At 34.6% G+C, this 19,209-nt stretch overlaps 1 protein-coding gene across 1 annotated transcript; it reads right to left on the minus strand.

Annotated features, from left to right (window-relative positions):
* Window positions 1-1,838: 1,838 nt before the first annotated feature.
* Window positions 1,839-18,556, minus strand: LOC103928829 (two pore calcium channel protein 1). The gene is given in 26 exon segments (XM_009337925.3): window positions 1,839-2,256; window positions 2,631-2,742; window positions 2,843-2,880; window positions 3,400-3,477; window positions 4,259-4,345; window positions 5,002-5,092; window positions 5,283-5,347; window positions 6,260-6,428; window positions 6,532-6,595; window positions 7,022-7,129; window positions 7,518-7,575; window positions 8,720-8,863; window positions 8,975-9,040; window positions 9,332-9,404; window positions 10,269-10,330; window positions 10,994-11,071; window positions 11,260-11,365; window positions 11,917-12,010; window positions 12,013-12,082; window positions 13,085-13,145; window positions 15,306-15,436; window positions 16,630-16,661; window positions 16,664-16,721; window positions 17,786-17,899; window positions 17,997-18,140; window positions 18,234-18,556. Coding segments are annotated over 25 exon segments (2,217 nt in total). The 5' UTR covers window positions 18,369-18,556; the 3' UTR covers window positions 1,839-2,256; window positions 2,631-2,651.
* Between the last annotated feature and the right edge of the window lie 653 nt (window positions 18,557-19,209).

Here is a 19,209-nt window from a genome sequence, read left to right on the forward strand (position 1 = left end):
CTAATCTCGCCTAATCCTTTTCTAAAATTTTTTACCAAACTGAGATCATTACAATTGAACTATTATTTACTTTGTTGTCACTACTATTAGAAAATACCATTTTACTGACAAATTCTAAGGTGACAAAGCAACCAAGCCACTGTCTATGAGTTGCTGGCTCATTCTTCAACAGGCACGCGGTCAAAGCCCTAGGCTCCTCCCACTGCTTGGGAGCTTACTGTTTCATGTTCTATTTCGGTCCTATTTCCTAATGGGGGGTTCTTTTCACCCTTCCCTCATAGTACTACTTCACTATCTATCACCAAGAGTATATAGCCTTACAAGGTGGTCCTTGCTAATTCACATGGGATTCCATGTGTCCCGAGTAGTTTCATTTCTATCACCACTACAACAAACTATCATATTCATTCTTCAAAATATATTTTTCTGTGCGTGGAACCCAACTCGTTTTTTGAGCATTGTGAGCGGAGCCCACCTTGTTCTGCGTGTCATGGTTCGCCTAGTTTTGCATGCGTCAAGCTTGCCTAACACCCTAGTTTTTTTGACAAAATGCAAATTTTTTATTTTTGCCAAATATTTTTCCTAAGCATTAAGTTAAACTTTTTAAGAATTTCGATGCACTTTTATAGTTTATTAAGCAACAAATGTATATTGAGTAAAATATTTGAGCTGCAAAAAAAAAAAAAACAATAAGTGAAAAACATAGTAGTGAGTCTCAAAACATTGTTAAATGGAGTTCGATACTCAAGAATCTCAACGAAAGTCTCACCTTAATTTTCAAAACTTCACAGTGAGGCGAAGGTGAAAATAAATAGATTGAACGGTGATTTATGTATGAATTTGTAAAACTAACTAAACAACCATGAGTCTTAATCCACTTTTTTTTTTTTTAATTTTATTTTTTATAAAATGCAGAATTTTTATTTTCTTGAAATATTTTTCGTGGGCATTAAGGAAATCTTTATAATGTATTTGAAAGCAGATTTACGATTTATTGAGCAACAAGTATATATTTTGTACAAGAAGTCATTTGATACCCATTTCATTTTCAGATTTTGGTTTTTAATTCACTTTTTTGAAATTTGAAAAATAAAAAATGAGAACCAATAAATAAAAACTCATGGCCAAATTTTGAAATCTCAAGACATCATTTTTTTTTTTTTTAACTGAAACTAGCTTACCAAACAAAATTTAATTTTTTTTTTTTTAATTTCAATAAGTGAATAAAAACAAAACAATATGATTATCAAATGACCTCCTAAAATCTACAATGTTGCTCATCCAACTGATGTAATACACTCTACTTTTGATTTGATCGAAAGAGTTTTACCAATTTCAACAAAATTAACTTTTAAATTTTATCGAATTGGATACTTTTGCTCTATAGCATATAAAGTTGGTAATGCCTATATTGACCATAGGATTATCCTTTTTCTGTTATTTTATTTCCAATTTTTATTTTCTTAAAGGTCTATTAGATACCAACAATCCAACATCCTAGTGGATAGAGTGACAGATTTTCATCCATGCAAATTCTGAGTTCGAAACATCCTCTCCCTTAAATTATTGTAATAGGTTCGAACTCTCTTCCCTCACCCTACTAATAGTAAATTTATAGAAAATGGAAAATACCAATCATCCAGTGGCATGCAAGGTAAAGCCTTGGCATTGACATCCGGCAAAACAGTCACCAGACAGCAAAACGACGGCGAATAATAAACACAAACTGTGAAATCAACTGCGAGCTTGTACATTTTTTACTCAAAAAAATAAAAAAAAAATCGATTAAGAACAAAAGGTCCTACAGAAAACCTTAAACAACATGCATGCGCCGCGAGTTAAAGATAAAAATGTTAAGACGCCAAGGATCGTTGGCTGATTAACTCATTACAATTTACAAGTCTTAAAAATATATGAATGTACAGGCGATGCCATTGATAGGCTCGATTACCTTTTCGTGGTTACATTTGTACAATCAATTAACAATACAAATTTGATGAAAGGCAAGCATATCCAGAAGCAAAAATTGTAATGAAAGAACTAAATTATTTACCAGAAACAGATGCGTGGTAAAATCACTGATTGATCGAACCTCAACGGCCAAAACATAGTGCATGAGCAACAACTGTGTATTCCAATCCAGCAATGTCTCACTTCCAAAATGATTTGAATTTAGTCCAGTTGGAGGATCGTAAGACAATGGCTGCTCGCTTCGATGATATTTCCAACACCGTTTTCTAGCTCCACAAAGACAATCTGCCAAGAAGCACATAAATGTAAATAGATTATATTGCCAATTTCCGCCATTGAACTTGTTAACAACTTGAGCATCCATTCATGAAAAACTTCCTAGCACTAATGTGTGAATTTCGAGTTACAGGGAGGCTTAGGGTTTACTAGCACCCATTACACCAATGAGTGAGCTTGTCAGTATAAGGTGGGTTAGGGTTTACTTGAGTGTTATAGGGTGAAGAAAACGTATGCCTATAGGGTCTAGGTATTGGTGAGGTGTATGAAGAGAGTGAAGATGTGTTTTCCTCTTCGATAACCTTTGTCATAACTTCTCATTTGTTTTATGAAGGAACAAATTTGATGGTAACACGAAAAAGCCAACAAAAAAAAAACTTTACCTTGATGGAAAGAAGGAAGCTCTATGCTCCATTGGAGGGTTGTGTCTCAGTTAGCTCTGAACTCAGCATATGGTGAAGAAGAACATCAATTCTCTGGCTCCGAGTTTTGGAGCTGCACAAAACTCAAGATATGAGTTTCGACTATCTATAACACTATAAAAATAGGCTTATGTACCAACTTGACGCATCCACAAATTTCTTGAAATACGTACCCCAAGGGTCGACGTCGATCTTTTACTCCTTCCTCTTCCTAAATAAATAAAACAGGATACAACTTAATCATTCAGGAGCACTGAATCGTTAGTGGTTACATGCCAATTATATATGACCCATGATAATAGGACTAAAAAAGCAAAAGGATATCGATGGAGAAAGGTAAACTTTAAGTTTCTAAACCATTTTTCATCCTAAAAATTCAGGGTTGGCATGAGATAAAGTGTTTTAATGCTCAGAATACATTAGCGAAAAACTCCGTACAAAAACCAAATTATGTAAAAAACTACTTTTGCTGGTACTTTATAGAGAGCATAAAAGTTTTTTTGGATCAAAACAAAGTAACCAGCTTTCAAATCATCCATTTCATGCATGAACAATATTGGGAAACATCGACATTTTAAGCAACATAGTGGTGGTATTAATTGGTTTTTATTTGAAAATGTAAATTCGATAGAAGTTTACACAAGGAGTCCCAACGGCAGGAATTAAGGGAAACCAGGAATCATATGAATAATAACAACCCCAACCGCCACAACATTTTTAAAGTACTGACCTTCCCATTTTCTTCACTTTCTTCTGATAACTCAAGATCCATTTCAGCAAAGAAAGCCTCCAGGACAAAAGCCACGACCTGAAATTACATGGAAACAAAACACGAAAACTCAAACTTCCTACTTTAAATTCTGTAATTTCTTTAGGGAAACTGAGAGATGCATGACGATACACAAAAGACCCATGCTAAGCACAATGCAGTGTCTCAGACCACTTCATTCAATCATCCAATTAAAGTTTCGTACAAACGCCAAGATCGCATCATTGATTTGTAGAAACTCCAAAGATCACATATTTCTTGACTAACATAGAACATTTATGAATCTATTCATAATTAAATAAAAAACTTAACACTTCTAACATTATTATACATATACAAAGTTCTTATGTAATGAAAATGAATGTAGCTGGAAAAACTAGTACCCCTAAAACATAATGTTGTCGGATATGCACCTTAGTTTCAAATCCTTTAGTTATAATCCAGAAAAGAAACATACTGAAAAAGAACTTGATATTTCCCTTTGCTTACTGATTGGGTTTATATTATATAGGACTAATCCATGGTTTGAGTTTATCACAAACAATTTTTTTTATTTTTTATGAGGGCCTTATGTGGGCTTCAATTTACAGTCCTCTACTTTTCCAAGTGCATGGAAATTAGCTGGTCTAAAAACCCAGCTCAGTTAAATTTTGGGTTGAGTCAGGTGATAGCAACCTGTTCCCCTAATCATCATAGAAAATAACTGACTATGATTGTTGTGTTCTTCAAATAAGTGGGTGCGTGTAACAGAGTATTGTGCATCTACAACACATGAAACAAAAAACAGATGAAACAATGAAGTGCCACTTTGGTAGCTTACCAAATTCAATAGCAGCAAGATGGTTATAAGATAAAAGCTGACAAAATATATAATGCTCCACCAAGTTCCTGTTAATTCCTGATAACTCTGAAATGGTAAAACATATGATTAGGGTCATAATAGTAATTATCTCATCTATAATTTGGTTAAAATATGATACAAAATTGATTTAATTTTTAAGATGCTCCTAAAGCATATGGTTCAACAAAAAACTTCATCAACAATATGTACTTTGAAAATGGTTATTAATATTATTGCTTAAAAAGTGCTATTGATTCCTTACAGAGCAGAATGTATAATAACAAATGTATGCTAAAATTATATGAAAGTCAAAAACCTTGAGAAGTGTATAACCGATGAATGAGCAATAACCGAACAGGATCTGGTGTATCATAAGGGAATGAGGTATTCATCGGTTCGGGCGTATAACCGATACATGTCAAATTTATTTAACTAACAATGTAATTTTTCGTAGGCTATTACTTTATGCATTCCTAAAACTAGAAAGTCTGAAAAACACTGCCAAACATGTGAACAAGTTGATCTACCCTAACTGAGCTATATCCATTGTGATACATATTTTATCATGTAGATAATTTCTTTTCAAGATGAATATTACACGATCCAACATTATATCTCTTTGATATGTTTGATAGGTCCCATTGGTCTCTCTTTGTGATACATATTTTATCATATGCAATATTACTAAAAAGAAAAGAGAAAGCTGAGACAATTTTACGTACCTCCATCCACACTTGCCAGTTTCCCATGACTAGCAAATTGAAAAGTGTTACCATCCCATTGGGGTAGTCATTGAAGTTGAAAAGTAAGTAACTGATTTTGTCAAGAAATTCAATGAATCGACATTTAACAAGCAATTTTCCCCAGAGTTCTACAGTATCTATGCCACCTTTTATCAATATTCTACTTAAGGGCTGCTAAAGAAGATAAGAGCCATCCTGTTCGATATTCTATTAAATATCTCAGGTTTTATGTCAACAGTTCCATTAATGACAAGGGATACTCATTCTCATAAAGCTCAGATCCTTCCAAAGAGGTATTTCCATCATTCACCATTCCACCGAATATCTACAAATTAAAAAGGAAAGAAGTTCTTAGAAACAGATATAACATTAGCTAACAGATTGAAAGTTAATATAATTTCAGAAAAGTAAGTATATCATCAATGGGTTTGGAAGATGTCACGCGATATAATTTCTAATGCATTCATTAACCAGTGCTGCCTCAGAAAGGTGTCCCTCTAATAAGCATGGGCTAAAGTGAACTACTGAACAAATACAAAGCTAGGACTAAAGTATAGAAAGTGCACTATGATATTAAACAAAGGACTTTCAAAAAGACAGCTTGAAGGGTGTCTATTAAAAGTTCTCTCAAATGTATTGCATCTAGACATTTTCAAGTCCCTCCATCTAATTTTTTTAGTGCATACCTAAAAAAGTTAGCCTAACTTCCATGGAATTTAATAGTCCCTCGTCCAAACGCACCAAGGATTTGGCCGAGTCAAGAGTATTAACTAATAAGCACATAGGTTTCTCTTCTTTTTTCCAGATTTGTTCTTTGCTCTTTTGGGATTGGCAATTTGTATTCTCCCTTCGGTTTTAATTTAATTTTTGTTATATTTGTTCTGGACGCTTCATCACAATACAAGACACCATTAGCGCCTATTTGGAATTGTGATATATGAAGCATATTTGTTCATGGTACACATACTATACAATTAAAAAGAAAAATTACTTATACAGTCATACTTTTTAGTTTTTGTACAACCAAAAGAACAACGGTGTAACTGGAAATCTGGAGTGCCTTAGATTAATGTTGTGGTAGTCAGTGATTTCATTCATTGACTTTTGGTGTCTACTTTAAAATCTTAGAGTTTGGCCAGAGGACACCTTGTTTTCTGTTTTTGTTCACCTTTTTATTTTAACAAAAGTCTTTTCATCAACAAAGTTTCAAACGCAAGTTTAGAGAACACTGTATTACCTGTACACCAAGTATACAATAGATACACAAGACACAGAATATGGTTCCAAGGTATGGCATCAAACTCGGTATGAGGGCTAAGAAGGTAGCAACAAATGCCCGGTAGCGCTGGATATGCATCAGGAGCCTAATCAATCTTAACATTCTTGCAATGAGAAGGTAGCGAATCCTGATAACAAGAAAACGAGAAATTCATTGAAAAGCATTAGGACCGGTACATTGAGGAAATATAAGAAAGCTAATAGCATGGAGTATAAGAATTTCATCCCTACCATTCTCCATTTGAAAGAAAAGTTAGTCCTTCAGGAGCCACAAAAGTTATAGTTTCCCCAATAACTGCAAAAGTAATAACCACTTGTCGCTGAAATACAATACAATCTAATAATGTTAAGAAAGATACATATAAAATCCAAATTCAATTACAACTAGATATCGCATACCAAACATAGCCTCAAGTGAATCGCACTAATAGGTAAGTGATCTATTGGTCATCAACTAATCAATCCTACAATTAAGTGACTCACACTAATCATGACAACAGTGAGGCATATGCAAAATAATTTGCATGGGAAACCGAGTCGAATTGTATATTGACCAATACTTAGAACTTAGAAGAGCTTTATATGATTGGAATTATTTTTAATAACAAATATCATTATAAAACATTATAGAACAATTTCTTTGAAAACATTGTGATGATAAGGACAGAAGTTTAATATTAGATCAGAAGAAACAGGGATGTGGCTGTCCCGTACTGGTTACCTATTATCCATGTCACCACAAAATCAAAGCGATTTTGGCCATCCCTCCAATAGTTCTCAAATCCAAAAGAATAGACTTTCAGAGCCATTTCCAGTACATATACCCACCCTGTGGGGCACAAAGCAAACCATTTGAACAAGTTAAAGCTGAGGTCCTCAAAAATAGCTCTCAATAACTGACTTCACCCATTGGCCTAGTGAAGAACCAAAAGAAAATGCACATGATCGTCAAAAATTACAAGATAATTTATACATTCTGTAGATTTGCCACAGAAACTGGAAATTGAAGTACTTTATTGGTTGAAAAACATGAATTTGCTAAACTTTGGATGCAAATGACCTCGAGCCACAAGTTCTAGAACATCCTACAATTTAGCTGGCTATAAATATCTTCCAAACCAGAAGTAAATTTTGTGTGGCAACTATATGGATCATTATTCAACTCCTATTCCAATAAAGACAGTACCAGAAGAATTATTGTTGTTGCAAGCCCTTACCAAAAACAAACTCCGCCACTTGCCATACCTCTTGAGCAGTACTGTTTTCTATATCAAGCTGAACGCACAAATTCAAATTAGTATGCATCATGATAATTGACTTATATGTAATCAGAGCAATTAATAATGAGGCATCAAATGTTCAAATGATTCAAATCATGGTTAACAAGAATATGGCGTAACATTCCATTTAAACCTTTTTAGATAATGACGCATGTTGCATATCACACACAAATGTAATTAAGAGAGTTTTCTTGTATTGACAAGCATATATTATCAACGAATAAGGAACAAATGTAGGCATGTAATTTTGGTTCTCAAATATCTTTTTCAATACCAGAGAGCAACTGCACAAGCATCAATGTTTCTCTCAAGCTTCATACCAGAACCATTCATTATATTTCCCATGTATGTCGAAGCAAAGTTGATGTAAATAAAAAATAGTCAAGTCCTCCTTATATAGTGTGTAGAAGATTAATGATACTCCAATCATTATCAGAACCGATAATCTAAAGTGAAATTTGATAAGGACGTGGTATACTACAAAATTATTTAAAAGAAAAACTGAAAAGTAAAACTGAAGGAACAAATAAAAAAGTTGGAACATTTAAAAAAGGTTCTCCAACCACATTTAGATTGGGGGAGATGGGGGTTCCACCATCCCCTGAGATGGGGCACCCAAATGTCGACCAAGAGTATTGCCGTGAGCTCCTTCCATCTTATATTTCCAGGTACAAAGCGGATGTGAGACTCAACATATGAGCATAAGATATTAAACTTGGGCCATGACAATGTCCCTTGAGATGGAGGCCTTGAACCCCTTGATAGGAGGCCTTGTGCCCCCTAAAGAAGAGTGGCTCCGAAGGGGTGGCCAGTTTTTATATGACGCAATAACAACTCCAGAACAAGAAGTTAGCAGATTCGTATTAAGTATGATCGTGTCCCTTAAACCCGTAAACAGTCTGTGTATTGGGTTAACCACAACTTGAATACAACACAAATGGGCGCAAACAGTAATCATGTGGCGTTAGCACTAAAGGTAGATGACCGTGTTGCGTTGATACAATTATAACCTAGTCTATTATAACTTGACAATTTAAAATTTCAAGTTAAATTTATTATAGTACACATGCAAGTGTGTGTAAACAAACTATGATTTCTGTAAAGCACTAGTGCAAGTTATGTTGAATTTCAAGCCATACCGTTGTTTCTACAATAACGGTAGCCAGGTTGAGTATGAGTATGAAGGATATTATGTATCCAAATATGGGACTCCGTATGAAGGCCTTCAACTTTTCGGAGAACAATGAATGGTAGAATGTAGGGAACTTTTCAAGCAGAGAGGGCTGCACCCAAAATTTAAAGCATCAAAAGTGCAGTATAAGAGCAGTTCACCATCATATAAAATAATAACAAGCAATTTTCTCGTGCTTTGGATCCGAATAAATTCAACTTACAGTATCCTCCTTCGGGAATTTTAGGGCAATGGCATTGCAAAGATCAAAGAATTCTTCTAAGTTGATCTACCAGTGAAACAAATAAACATCCAACAAATAAATCAGGGACGTAGAGTCCACAAATGATAATAATCACATGAAACTTCGCAAAAAATGGAGTTGCAAAACTAGCAAGACATACATGATGCTAACATGAGCTTGTATCAAAGAAGGGCAGTATAATGTAAAATAATAATAACATATCAGAAAGAGGCCATCAAAGCTATTTTAAACCAATCATATGAAAATTTCAAATTTATACTGCATAAAAGATACTGAAAATAGTCTAAATAAATGCCTACAAGCAATTTAATCTACCTTGAAGTCTCCACTGTCATCCAGCTCATCAAATATCAGCTCAAATTCCTCTCTTGTCATTTTTGGCAAAGTCCTAAAAAAATTAAAACAAAGGCATAGGTCAACATCAGCAAGATCAATAAAAAGGGCGACCCCAAGCTAACGAGGCTCCGCGCTTTGCAAGATCAATATAACAAAATATTAAACACACACACACACAGAATACGGTTCACTCATGGAAACATTTGCAAGACAATGTATCACTGACACAGTGTAATAAGTAACTAGTTGGTATCCGAAGCAAATACAAAACAGGCACGGGACCAAACTATTGCAAACTGTTTTAACATTGTTGTGTAATGGACCTGGGTGAGCCCACAACTAAAATTGATCGGACAAGGATTTTGTAAGAGCAGCTCAAAATATGGAGAGCAGATAACTTAAAAGAAATTTGAAAAGTGCAAATGCATGTTAAAAACTCAACAAGCTATTCCCAGGCCAGAAATAAACTTCAGGCCTCGTTTGGTGTCTAGGGTTTGCTTGAATTGGATAACTCCCTAGGTTCAATGAATGTTGAATGAATAAGTGGATGTTAACTTCCATAGTTTGTCTAAGTTGAAGGTAGAAGATGGATTGTCATCAAAGAAACTCGTCCCTTCAAATCCCCAGAAAATGGTGAGACTGGGTGGGCAAATTTTTTTTCATGACTAATGGATATTCTACTTTCTGCTTGGACAAACTATGCTCCATTTCTCCATTCAACAATCATAGAATCTAGGAGTTATCCAATCCAAGCCAATCCTAGACACTGAATGACGCGTCAAAGTAATATTCTCAATCAACTACTTCTCAATGTATCTGTTCTACCTAAAGTATCCTCTTTCACATTCGACTAAAATGACCTTAAGATAAAACATGGAACATTGACAGAATATAGATGAGGTTGGACCATGGATACCTGTATTTATCTAGTTCCTCAAATAGTTGAATACACTCATCCTTATTGAGATACCCTACATTCTGTCAAGCACAAATTGATGGAACACTTAGACCACTTATAACATGGAACACATTAAAAGTAGAAGTTACGTCAAACATAAAAACCACTCAAATACAGAAAAAGCTTCCATGTAAGTGTACTGTATTTGTGATGATTATATTTTACCTTCAATTCGAAGTACAAAGTCAACTAAGTTGTCATAAATGAAATAAACACTGTTTTCTGATGGGCGAAAGAGAGAAAATCAATAACAAGGATGGCAATTGGTAGAGTTCAAGGAAAGATAACCCAAAGAATAAGGATCATCACCAATTATTAAGTTTTCATCAGCATTCTGAACAGGGATCGTCTTTCAATCCTGTTCATATTCCACCATTAATGTGAATTATTTATCATTCTGGCTCATAAATAAATTCCATAACCCACATGCAAAAGCCCTACAAGTACACAGGAGAAACACCTAAAGCTCAACAGATCTAAAACTCATAGTGGGGAAGAAGAGAATAGAAACAAGATTCATCAACTCAAAGAAAAATCAAAGGCACATTTTCTACACTGTTGAAAGATCAATAGCTGAGCGGTCATTAAGCATAGGGATGAGAAACAGAAGAATAAACGTGCAACTTACTCATATCTCCTTAGTTTCTGTAAGATCTTATCAATGAGGGGAAACAATTACTTACAGCCTTGTCTAATAAATTGAAGGCTTTCTTTAGTATAGCTTTCCTCGTCTGGTCCATCTCAGAAACTTGCTTTACAAGCTACAGAACAAATTGCATATAAACACGTATATTCATATTCTTCCTGAAAATTACAAAATATAATCACAACAAAACTGTTAAGTGTAGTAAACTCTAGGAGCAGTTAAACTAGTGGATACCAGATAAAATTAAATACAACAGTCATCCATGTGATCATTAAAAGCAGATAGTATATACAAGAACTACACCTGATTTTTGAAGCTATCGTACACAACAGCAAGAATCAAGTTAGTGACAAAGTAAACTCCCAGCAGCACGTAGAGAACAAAAAACAAGGAATACCAACGTGAAGCCCTAAATAACAAGAAAATAGAATTTCATTAAATAATAAAACCAACGGCCACATGTGAAGAATTGTTCTTATGCCAACTTTAAGAAGAATAACAATGTTCGCAAGTTAAAACAAAAGCAAAGGAAATTCCAATGCTCGTAGACATCTTAATGTGAAAATTCCATGCGAATAACCAAAAAAAATAAAAAAATTCTAAAATTCGTTCAGCATATCTTAGGTGCATTCCTTTCTCGACATGCTTTTTCTCATTTTACTCCTTTATTGTTCTGCTCATTTGTTCCCCTACACAATGATTCTTTGAATATTTCTTGCCAGTATATTTCTCTCTATCCCCAAAGATAGACATACCAGCCAAATCAACTCAAATTAAAATCCTAATGGAATCCCCAAATTATGGGGAAAACATGAAAAGTCTTTAAAATAATTAAATAATTCAGTTTACAGTAGAAAATAGGAACCTGACTTTCTGGATGAAATTATAAAACAAGAGCAAATAAAAACAAAAGCAAAAAACCAAAAGAGCTCTCTAGTCAATTTTCATGGTCAAACTTACTTGTAGGCAGGTATCCAGACATCTGGATTGTTGGATGTGGTGAATAAAACAAACATCTGATACAATGTAATACCATACGAAGTAAATACTGTTTCCCCTGCTTGGTATCTTCAAACATGACATAGGCCAACCAACTGGAAAACAGAAGAAATAAAATCCCTAGAGCCTGCAATGGAAAAAATTAATGGTGAAAACCAGACTAGGAATTTTAAATAATTTTATTCAATGAAACAGAACAAAGTGGAAGTGTGCCATCACAGAAGCCTTACAAACTGTAAAAGAAAAAAACGTAAGACTTTCCTTTTTTGATAAGGGAGAAAAATAATTGAATTAAAAAATAAAAAATAAAGATGAACAAAAGTCTAACATTAACCAACAAAAACTAGAATATACGAACAAAATCTTTCAACAAATAAAAAACCAGAAGCAACAAACTAAACATTTGAAGCACAGCTTTCATAAAACACACTAACACTCCTCCCAATCAAGAAGGATTTCACGACGGGAACGGCCCTTAAAATGTACGGACAAAGAATCCCACAAAGAAACAAAAAGTTCAATTTATCCCAATTTGACCTCCAAACCCTCCTCTTTGTCTTAAAAAGATATTCTTGTCCCATTCCATTCCTAAACCCCAAACCCCTTCAGGGTCTTCACCCATGAAAAACTAGGGAAAACCCAGATCAAACTGAACACCTCCACCAATCCTAGACAAATCTGACTAATGAACACACAGTGCAGAAATATGGTCTGCATTCTCCTTTCTTCTTCTCTAGAACATGTCAGAGACATTTAGAGTTTTCCAAAATCAACCAGCCAAGAGAATTAACACCTAAGCTGCCACACCAGCCATCCAAATTATCTTGAATGGCTCAAAGGAGGGATCCAGTTGATCTGTTACCAACTGAAGGAGAAGGATGAGCTGACCATGATCTTTGGTCAACTAGACACAAGCCCAGGGAGACATGAATTATAAGAATCTCAATACAAGGTGGGAAAAAATATTGGTTCCCAAAATGTGACTCTCCTCCCATTATCAACCACAATAAGATTTAAGAAGGGCAAAATAGAATAAATAAAGCTATCAGGTAAGACAATCACAAACTAACAAAAGGATAAAATACCCTACTGATACAAATAAGTGCTCAAAAATAGATAGTTAACAAACCAAGATGTTCAAGTACGTTCCAAGCATTCCAGCCAGGATGAGCATGCATGACCGCAATTCCCTATTAGTAAAGGTAAAATGGAACCAAACAAGCTCAAGTTATTATGGGAAAAAGAATAACATAGTACATGCATCAAAAGATAATAATACATAACGAGGTTTGCTTCCACAAATTATTATATCCATATGGCATCATCAATGGTCTAACAGAACCAAATGTCACTACGTTGGAATTTGTTCCTGTAAACCTCAATTAAAAACCAGTAAGTTTGTGTCTCCGCTTCTTTATTGTTTGGTGGAAGGGTAGGAAATGGAAAATGTAGATTCCCCACATAAACAAGATCAGAATATGCATATGATTATGTACAAGCAGCACTCCTCAGCATCTGTGTTTTGACTCTTTTTGTGAAGGACAAGAGTCCATATGAGGATCATATATATAAAGTTTAAGCAAAAGAACATAATAACATACAAAAATAAATGTCATTTGCATCTTATGTGGCCCTTAAAATCTTTAGTTATGCAACTTCATACGAATATCTTAAAGAAAAAAAAAAAAAAAAGGAAAATGTTAGCAATGCCACATGAACTTTTAACCCCTATGACACTTGACCACCTCAAACAAGCTTTTGTGACAAAATACCGCCCACCATCAAGACTGAGGATCTCCGTTTAAAAACAAAATGTCACGTGCACGTCACCACCATTTTGTGACTGCTTGCCACTTAAACTAATGTTTTGTGCAATACTGCACCCTGATTTTTTTTATTTTGTACAGTGTCACCTGAAACCTTACCAAATTATCCCCCAACTCTATTCAAGCAATCATATTCTAATTCTTTTTATTTTACTTTAGTTTTGGTCAAGTAATATCGGGCATTTGGAATAGCTTCTTATGGGCCATCAAAAAATAATTTTGAAAGGCCATTTAATTTCAAACCCTCAAGATATTTTTTATCAAAACTAAGAAAATAACTAAAATTGTTGTGAAAATATGGTGTGAATGCCACACACAGAAATGCATGAAGAAGCAAAGCAACATGCTGCCTAAGTGGACATTGGTGGCACCAATTAAGGGCTTTAGGTAGGATAAGTCTTAGGGAGATGAAAATAGTAAAATGGATGAGGAATTTCACTCACGCCATTTATTTCCTACCAGTGTAAGGCTTCCCTATATAAATGGCATGAGTGAAAGTCCTCAACCATTTTACTATTTCATCCCCTAAGACTTACTCCCACCCTTGGAGTAAAACTCAAATTTTAGGTTCCAAACTTACCCTAAGTTGCTCTAACCCTTGGGGCATAAATGAGGGCAAATTTAGCCTAGGATTCCCCATGGGTTAGTGGGGCTGGCCCACCATATATGTGTATTTTTTTTAGTTTTATATTTATAAATTCATTGAAACCAACGGCTAAGATCTAATATGATCAAATCCAATGGTAAAAAAAAAAAAAAAAATTAACGGTCCAAATTTAAATCCAACGGCTAAAGTAATTAAAAAAAAATATTAGTTTATGTGTTTCATATTCTTTCATAGTGTTCCATGAGTTTCATGTTGTTCGTTTAATGATTTTTCAATATTTAGCGGAATCTAAATATTTTTAGGTTAAAATGTTCAAAAAATTAAATTAGGATAGTCTACATAATTTTTAGTTTTAAAAAAAAAAAAGTTACTTTGAGAAAAAAATTATCCTAAATTCATTCTTAAGTAATCTCGGGCTAAAAATTTAACCCACAAGGGTTGGAGGAGAAAAATTGTTTATAGGTTAAATATTTTAGATTTTAACCCAAGGGTTGGAGATGGTCTAAGACTTACCCGAGCTAAATCTTTTAATTGCTGTCCCCAAAGTCCACTTGGGCTGCATGTTGCTTTGCTTCTTCATGCAATCTTATGTGTGGCATCCACACCATATTTCACAACAAAAATGAGTTCACAAATTTTTCCCACCAAAAGCTTGAATAAGATTGAAAAGGTAGTTTGGAAGCAAAAGAAAAGTTTCAGGTGCCACAATAAGAAGTTCATGTGGAAAACCATCAAAAAAAAGAAAGTTAAGGTGGCAATTTGTCACATGATTCACACATGACAATCTATTAATGGAAAACCTAATGGTCTTCAAGATAGGTGGCGTCTTGTAACAAAAGTTTAGTTCAGGTGGTAAACGTCGCAAAAGAAAGTCTAAGCGGTCAAGTGTCACGTGAATTGGATTTTAAACACAATACCTGAAATTCAATATGAAAAAGATAACTCTGATGTATGGTGCAATCCTGAAAGGAAGGGAATCAAAGGCCACCGAAGACACATAGAGAGCATAAACCAGCATATCAGCAACCAAAATCAGTAGGCATGTGACCTAAAAGATACAAAATAAAAAAAAATAATAATAATAATAATTACTAGAAAGAAAACAAGAACAGCATTCAGCGTTCATAGTCGGTGGACAAATCAAATATTAATTTCAACATTGATTTTAATCATCTTCTACAAAAAATGCTTTTTTTTCCTAAGCTGTTTATAATGCTCAAGATATCAATAGTTACGTAAGTCCAAATGCACAGAAATATTATAGTCTACACATCCCTTTGGCTGATATTAATTGAAGCAGAAATGTTGACTAAAGATCAGACAAGAAATCTCATGTAATTAATATAGTTGATTCTAAAGAGTAAATGCAAACTGTTGACAGTAGATTCATAGCAGTCATCATAGGGATTCGACGTGAAAAAGGGAGTGCCGGCTGTCGACTACCTGATTCATAGCAGTCATATTTGACGTATTGTATTTGGTTCCATACTTGATCTATATTGTTTGTATTGCTATATATATCCTCCAACTTCAAGAACAACATAATCAAGAGGAATTACTCTGATTTAAACTCATCTAGAAAGGATGAACTGCTATCATTTTTAGCAGTTCGCCTTCTGTTTTACTACTGCAGCACCAGAAAGGAACTAAAGCCCAACTCAACTCCTCAAGGATTTTCTGGTGGAAGGTTATTTGCTTAGTTTTCCTTAGTTAGAAGATAACTGATTTCCATCCGTACAGATTTTGAATATCAAATATGAAAGGCATGTCGAAGATTCTGTACGTGATAAAACATAAAGAAATACTCTCTTCTGATTTTCATGTAAATTCCTGTATGGATTATATTGGAACCCCTATGAAGCGTCAAGCAGTCATCAGGAGAAGCAATAAAATTTCCAGACAGCCTAAGGCCAGAAATGCTTAATGGTTGAAATTATACTGGAGAAACAATGATGCTTAAACGGCTGATTCCAATATAATAAGGACTGCATAACAGTTACATCTGCAGGGTTGAAGGTAGCACCAACTATAGCCAGATTTGATCACCCCCTCCCCCAAGAAACAAAAAATAAGTCATGTAGATTATTTGGATCTCTGCAACAACAAATCTACTGCGCTTTGATTCACAAAAAGAGTGCTAGAAGACCAAGATGAATATGATTTATTAATACTACGGATGAAGGGTAAGGAAGAGAACCTTTCATATTACAGCCAATGATAAGGCCTAAACAAAGTACTTACCTTAAATATGGTAAGAGGATTTTTCCAATAGAGGAACCCTCATATGAAATTGGAAAGAAAATGTGCACTATGAGTACAATGAGTGTTATTCCCTGCACAGAAAAGGGTAAATTTAAACTTCTAAAAAGAAAAATAGCTGTCTAATGCATTAACAACAGAAATAGGCCAAAAAAAGTGAAATCTCAAAAATGTATCGTATAAGCTCAAGTAAACACCACAAATCTTCTAACATCATCCTGTAACAACAATAACACAATACCACTATGTGTGTATGTGAGCATCTCTATTGATAATTTACTTGCACTATGCTTGGATAATCTGTTTAATTTACACATTACCCACGCATAGTGATTATTTACTTATTCTGATTAATTTATGAATACTTAACAAAGCAGAAGTGTGTGTATGCGTGCATAAGCACCGCATGAATGTGAGTGGTGAGCAAGTTTTTAAAGAGCTACTTAAAATTTTGGAGAACTCCGCTTTCCATAAATTAAGGAAAATTAGGTTCTCATCCCTAATTATTTTATTTCCTTGATTGAAACCTTATTCCTTTTTAATTTTTTATCAATGTCCTTTGGTTTTTATCACGCCATTAAATATTTACATGTCAGCATATTTAAATTTTATAATTAAAATTATTTAACCATTTCCAAATAGATCCATTTAGTGTTAGAAACATTACATTTGATAATATTTACATTTATTCTAAATTTTGCATCATATATTTCTATTTTTATTATTTGCACCCATTTTTAAATTGCAACCATTTTTAAAATATGTTGAAACTATTATTTGGTATTAATCTTTCCCTATTAGGTAGGTATTAGTCCTTGCATGATATTAGGAAGGATTTAATCATTTTTGTTATTAAATTTCTTAATTAATACTGAAACTTAACATTTTATCCTTCAATCAAAGTATTCAAATTAGTAAAGATTCAATCTAACCTTGACAAAAAAAAAAAAAAAAGGTTCAATCCAAAATCTCAGTCAATCAGCTCAGAAGTTAGCAGAGTACAACAATGGTACACTAGGAGCAACTAATTGAAATTGTTAAAAGAAAACATCGAAACTGCATCGGACGTAGACGATGAACTTGAACAGAATATTGAGTGTGAAACAGAAATGAGACTTAAAAAAAAACAAAAAAATACCTCATAAATAAGAGACTCCAGAGAATTCAAGTATGGAAATTGGCCAAGATAGAAGTAGTCTCTGTCACTACATGTATAGACAGTGTCGGTGTACCTATAGCACCACAGAGGTTTCTGCACAGATTTCACCAAGCACCATATAGGTAAAATTGGAAACCAAAAAATAGTCAAAATTATATTTTTGAAAAATAAAAAAATTGCAGAGACGAACCTCGAGGAAGTTGAGTACGATGAGGGCGAAATAGAGGAGGGCCCAAAGGAAGCTGAAACGAAAGTAAAGGAAGTAGTACTTAGCGGCGCTCTGAAAGTTTGATTGATCCAGTATCTGCTCTGGTAACCCAATGCCATCTTCCGCCTGCAGATTATATTGCAATTTATTTCTCTGTTTTCGCAACGAGTAAGACGAAAAATGAGGATTTAGGGAAATGAGAGAGAAGGAGAGAGGGACCAAATCGACGAGTGCAGCGGCTTTCTGATAAGGAGTGCCGGAGGTGATGGCATCGGAGCGGTGTTTGAAGCCGGGGAATGGACCGCGAGGGCGCCGAAGGCCGCTGCCTTCACCTCTGAGCAGAGGCTTCTCCATCTTCTCCGGCGATGTGACGAGCCGAAATGGAAAATGGGTTGTCCGGCGCGGTTCGAGGAGTTATTGCCGCAGTTATGAATTGCGACTTGTGACTGACTCTTGTCTGTCCGATGTTTTTTACCGCTGGAAAATAAAAGAAAAACCGAAGTTTATTCCTAACCGCAAGATCCCGAGAGAAGGATCCGGAGGTGTTTGGTTCCGTTGGATTTGATGCGGCGCGGGATATGCATAAAGTATTGTTGACGTGGAACATAACGTGGATGGAGTTTTATAGATGAATACTGATCGTGACCGCAACCAAATCTGGGATTTGGATGTCGAATTTTTTTATTTTGGTTTCATGTGGGTTAGAGTGATTGGTGGAGGACTCTAGCATAAACTACGCGATGTCGGCAGGGCCATGTTCTCATTTGGTGTCCCTTCAAATTGATCTCGACCTTCTTTAAGTATTCTAAACAAACAATCAACTTATTAAAAATGTTACCTTCGTTAAGAATCAATTAAAAGTATGTTAAAATTAAAATAAACCTAATGTTAGATTACATGTTAATTAAAATCCCTTAATGTATTCTTAATTCAAAATAATTAATGTGCATTTTATTTAAAGTTTATTATATTAACACCGTACAAATTATTGAATAAACCCCACATACTTAATACACCTCACATCTACTAGACCCCCCTGTTGTTTTATTTTCTCACCCACGTTATAATCTAATCCACCTTAAAAAGTTAAAAAATTAAAATGTTATTTTCCCACTCACTATTATTGTCGCATCCAAGTCTCGGCTCTGCCATAGCACGATATTGTCCGCCTTGGGCTTATCATTCCCTCACAATT

The sequence above is a fragment of a genome, unplaced genomic scaffold (assembly GCF_019419815.1).
Source record: "Pyrus x bretschneideri cultivar Hongxiangsu unplaced genomic scaffold, Pyrus_bretschneideri_v1 Contig20, whole genome shotgun sequence".
Lineage (NCBI taxonomy): Eukaryota > Viridiplantae > Streptophyta > Magnoliopsida > Rosales > Rosaceae > Pyrus > Pyrus x bretschneideri.